Source organism: Centruroides sculpturatus, unplaced genomic scaffold (genome assembly GCF_000671375.1).
Source record: "Centruroides sculpturatus isolate CEXI.00-Female unplaced genomic scaffold, Cexi_2.0 scaffold85, whole genome shotgun sequence".
Lineage (NCBI taxonomy): Eukaryota > Metazoa > Arthropoda > Arachnida > Scorpiones > Buthidae > Centruroides > Centruroides sculpturatus.
Genome location: NW_019384798.1, coordinates 1,539,828 through 1,545,084, shown reverse-complemented (window position 1 = coordinate 1,545,084; position 5,257 = coordinate 1,539,828). Strand labels below are relative to the sequence as shown.

At 37.7% G+C, this 5,257-nt stretch overlaps 2 protein-coding genes and 1 pseudogene across 2 annotated transcripts in view; all 3 read right to left on the bottom strand.

Moving 5' to 3' along the window:
* LOC111629500 (dimethylaniline monooxygenase [N-oxide-forming] 5-like) overlaps nucleotides 1–1,307 on the bottom strand; it is a 5,307-nt gene extending 4,000 nt beyond the window's left edge. The window contains exon 1 of the mRNA XM_023373418.1: nucleotides 640–1,307. Within this exon, the coding sequence (XP_023229186.1) occupies nucleotides 640–1,260 (621 nt within the window). The 5' untranslated portion in view covers nucleotides 1,261–1,307. The remainder of the gene's footprint in view (nucleotides 1–639) is intronic.
* A 1,127-nt stretch (nucleotides 1,308–2,434) lies between these two features.
* Nucleotides 2,435–3,915, bottom strand: LOC111629472 (annotated as a pseudogene).
* A 201-nt stretch (nucleotides 3,916–4,116) lies between these two features.
* The window catches only part of LOC111629471 (dimethylaniline monooxygenase [N-oxide-forming] 5-like), an 8,527-nt gene continuing 7,386 nt past the window's right edge, over nucleotides 4,117–5,257 (bottom strand). The window contains exon 2 of the mRNA XM_023373388.1: nucleotides 4,117–4,929. Coding sequence (XP_023229156.1) covers nucleotides 4,117–4,929 — 813 coding nt within the window. The remainder of the gene's footprint in view (nucleotides 4,930–5,257) is intronic.

Genomic DNA, 5,257 nt, shown 5'->3' with positions numbered 1-5,257 from the left:
TTTTTTTTTTTTTGCTTGTACGTTACACGATGCATTCGTGTTCATGTACACCACTGATGTCATATAGAACTATTTTATACGGGTAGCTACACTACAACCGCATTTTTCATTGCTTGTTCTGTGGCAAATCTGAACTTTCGTCTTATAAATTGAAATACCTAAATAAGGGGTGGCCGAAATTTTTTTTCGCCCCGGGCTGCTAACACTCACGGTACGCCACTGCGCATGTGAACTCGTCTATCAAAAAATTGGCGCATGGTATGCAAAAGGTTGGCCACCCCTGATCTAGTATCAAAAACATTCGATTCGGCACCACACACAGTCCTCAGAAAAACACCATACAAAAGGGCCAGTGCTGCCAGCTAAAACACACACACCAACAAAAAAAATATTGGAGTAGCCCAAGATATAGTCAAAGATTGCAGCGCTACAGCACTAGCGAAAATTTAAATTTGCCGACTGGAATGGTTTCGGTTAACCGATGTTTCGGATAAACGACGCTCTACTGTATTACGGGTCATAATGAGCTTCTTTCAACACGCGCATGTCTTTATATGTAAAAACGCCTATAAATCAGGTAAAATGAAAAATGACATACATTATAGTAAATAAATAACTTATAAAAGTTTTAATTTTTACTTTTTGAGCGACAGAACTGGTCTCCACAGCGGCGTCGCCTGCAGAATTTCCCGCTCCTACCACTACGACTCTTTTTCCTTCGAATTCATTCGGTGTTTTATAACTGTGAGTGTGAGTGATGCTTCCTCTAAACTTTTCCTGTCCGGGGAAAGTAGGGATATTTGGAAACACGTGATGGCCGGTGCATACCATAACCGCATCGACAGTCTCTTCTCGCTCCTCTGTACTCTTCAAGTTTACTGTTGTAATTGTCCATTTGCCGGTCGAATCGTAGTCGTCGGCCGGAACGATCCTCTCCACTCGATGGTGGAACTTGACGTGCGGCATTAAATCGAATTTCTCCGCGTACAGGCAAATATTCTCGAACATCATGGAGTTATGCATGTAATTTGGATACTCTTTTGGAGGTGGAAAATCACTGATTGCAGTCATTTCTTTGCTGGTGTTGATGATAGTGGATTTTGTAACCGAAGCCAAACCCTCTTCGTCGCCGTCTCTGTATCTCCACAGACCGCCTATATTGTCGGTTTTCTCGTAGCAAACTACGTCTAAACCTTCTTCTTTACAGCCTTTAATGGCTCCTAAGCCACAAGCACCCGCACCTACAACGGCTACACGCATGTTTAATCCCGCGTGATTCTCCTGTAGTTGTTAGTATTAATGGGGATATACTGGTCTTCGACAGGTTTTATGTCGTGTTTTAAGCTTACATTCGGTTTTTTTATCAGAATATGATAAGGCGAATACAGATCGTATCACGTGTGTTATCTGGTTGAATCGGGGCTCTGGAAGTTTTAAACCAGAGCAGAAAATATAAACATGGACGAGTATACATCCCTACCAATGCACTTTTAATATTTATTATCTAACAGAAAAGCGGTGATTATCAGAAAAGTTTGGATTGATTAAAAGTAGAATAAATAAAATAATTTATTACGAATGTTGCTACAAATTCTGTTTCAAATATCGACAGGGCTTCGTATCATTATTTTCTACCGAAACTTTGAGAAAGAAATAAACGATAAAACCAGAGCGAGAAACTAAATAGGAAATTTCAAAGGACGTTTTCGACTTTTATCGTCTAGAACAGGGGCCTTCAACCTTTTACACTTTCGGGAACCCTTCGAGCTCAGGGTTTTCTCGAAGGAACCTCGTGTTTAAGTAGCGGATAAAATAGTTTATCAAAGCTTTTTTCTACTCAAATTTGCAAAATTATTCTCGTATCTTTATTTAATCTTAATACAAACATCTTAATAAAACAACGAATAGTCAGGTAGCGAATGGGGTTTTATTTTATTTATTTTCTAGAATACATTTTATGAATAATTAACAAAAGGAACAATATTTTATATTATAACAAATTAATGAAAAGAAAATTCTTTTAATGACTCGACTGCGGTTATTTTTTATCGCAAAGCATTTTTACATCGGGAATAATTGTCGAAATCCGCAACCTAACGTCATCTTCGGCATTTAATCAGTTTCTGTGTTTTGTTTTTGTGGCTGCATACAAAGAGAAAGACTTTTTACATATATAGGTCGATACAAATGACATTAAATGTTTCGCGGCTCTTTTGGCAATTTCAGGATATTCGTTCCTAATGTCGATCCAAAAATGCATAATATCAATTCGATTAAATTTTAGTTTCAATCGAGTGTCGGTCGACGTATCAATTTGTCCTTCTCTTTCTTTCATATGGAGTTCGGAGGTGTGGCAGTCTCGAAAAGGATTTTCAATTCGAGATAATTTTTCTTTTTGAACAAGAAAGCATTGGCAAAAGTTTTTTTGCAGATCTTATAAATGTTGGACCAAATTATTTTTTACATTTTTATCGAGATTAGCGTTACCGTCTACTAAAATATTGTGCAAATTAGGAAAGCATTCAAACTACCCAAAATTTCAATTTTAAAAGAGTAGCGTCGATTTTACTTTGTACCCTGAAAATATTGATATTTGTTCCTCGGAGCCACGCGTTGAGCTCGTTTAAATAGGTAAAAATATCTGCTAGATATACCATTTTCTGAATCCAAACTGCATCATTTAATTTTTGTTATAATTGAGGCGCAGGTTCGGATAAGAAAATTCTTATTTAATCTTTTAATTGGCAAAACCTTGCTAACACTTTTCCACGAGTTAACCAACGGACGTCTGCGCGCGACAGTAGTGTTTTATATAAACTTCCCATATTTTCACGCAATAAATTGAAAACTCTCGAATTTGATGGTCTTGATTTGATAAAATTTATAATTTTAACGCAATCATTAAGTACGTCTTTTAGCTCTTCTGGCATTTTCGTCACTGCCAAAGCCCGTCGACGAAGACGACAATTAGTACCAATGAGTACTTCTCGTCTGAAAATTTTTTTGTTTCACGCGTGCGACTACGCCGTTCAATTTACCGAGCATTGCCTCGGCTCCATCGGCACGTGCTTGATGACATAAATCCCCATATATATCTTGCTTTTTGAAATATGAATTTATCAAATTAAAAATTTCTTACGCAGTTGTTCCAGTTGGCAAACTTTTACAAATTAGCGTATCTTCTCGAGTAGCCATTCCGCGGATATATCTCGCGATAACGAGCGAGATGGCTAATCCAGCTATATCTGTAGTTTCGTCGAGTTGAATAGTAAATCCGTGTTCGGAAGCTGGCGAATGTCTTACGAGCTCATTTTCACAAAAATAGACGTATCTTTAACACGCCTTTAAACTGTAGTATCCGAAAGGGGGATACGATCGACTAATTTAGCGCGTTCTTCCCCAATCGTGGTAGTAACTACATCTTTTACGCGTGGCTCAATTAATTTTTCAGCCATCGTATAAGCTTCGCCCTGTTGAGCATTACCATAACTGACACGATACGATACTTCCAAAGCATTATCACGATCGTTTTTAACAAAGTTCATAAAGGACTTTTTTGTCTTTTTTTCTATTCTTCGACTCATTCCATTTTCTTTTAAAATACTCAACATTTTTATTTTGTAAAGTTGGTTGATTTGTTTCCGAATGTCTTTTCGATTTTGCGGGATTTAAACCGCTATTGCGCGTCACACGTTCGCACTCGACGCGTAACCTTTTTGGTTCATTTTTATCACCCATCCGTGTAAAACCAAATTTTATGTATTCTTCATTATACTTCCGCTTTTTACAAACGGGTAACTCCGAATTACCAGACAACTTTTTGGTAATAACATCTGGTTCGTTATCAACAGTAGTAGCGAAACTAGTTCCGCAATCCGTGCAATGGAGCTTACCAGTTTTCAACCACATATCCATTATTGCTACGGTAGTCTAATTAAATTGTAAATAAATAATAAGAGTTATCAATTATGATATAAAAACAAAATAAATACTCGCTTGTACGCTTGTACGTGATTGTATTTAACAGACTGGATGAGATTAACAGAACTAATATGCGACGTCGCGCGTCTCGATCGGTGTATTTGAAGCGCGTGACTTTTACCGAATTTCAAGATTTTATTTTATCCATAAANGTCTGTATTGATAAGGAAGACTCGGACCGGTCATCAATGCCCAAAATAACTTTGGGTCGGTGAAAAACATCTTCACGAAGTTGGGTTTCGCTCCGATTAACGAAGCTAATTCGTCCAAGTAATCGATGTAATCCACTTGGATGGTGTGATGTTTTGCATCGTAGTAACGCTTTCCGATTGCTTCCAACTGTTTCTTGATGTCTTTTCTCATTTCTTCTTCGCTGGGAAAAAGAACCTTCTTCACTAGAACTTGAACAAACCATCTAATTTGCATTTCATTGATGGGAAAGTCGCCTCCTACAGACTCTATCAAACCCATGAAGCCTAAAGTGGGATGTTTCAGATGCGGAGGATATACGAACTTGTATAATTCTACTCGATTATCCGTGGTGTCTACTATCTTCTTATCCAAGAAAGGAAACTTAATTTGGTATCCGGTGGCCAGAATGACGTGGTCTACTTCGGTGACTTCGGAGTCTCCTTTGAAAAGTACTCCGTTTTCTTCGAAACGTTCGATATCCCCTTTGACCGTGACCGTACCACTCAAAATTCTGTTTGGTAATGCGTCGCTAACCATGGGATGTTGCTGAAAGAATCTGTGTTTGGGCTTTAACTGGTAAGTTTCGTGATCGAAAGCCTTATTCAAATATCTTTCCATATACCAGCTCGATATGTTGAGAGGAACCAAATTGAATAATATATTTAGAAATCGAGTAGTGAAGATTTCGTCGAATGGTCTTCCGTTGTCTCCCACTCTGTGCATTACCCAACAACCTCTTCGTGTACTGAGGTATACCTAGAAATAAATAAAGGTAAATTATAAATTATTGGTGAGTTTTAAATATAAATTATTTTATAAACATTTGTTAGAAAATTTCGAGAGAGACGTGAACTACAAAGCGAAAGATATTTTTCATTTAATCAGTGTTTATTATTAATTTCTCGGTGTCTAAACCAAACTACTTGTTAATATAGAGGAGAAGGTGATATTATGGAACACTGCGGGTATTATGGAACCACCCCATTTCGAACTGATAATAAAGGCGAACTGTAGCGGAATGTGGCTAAACTGAACTAGGCAGACATCCGTAGCAAGGGGAAAACCCGTTTTACTTCAGTTAAAC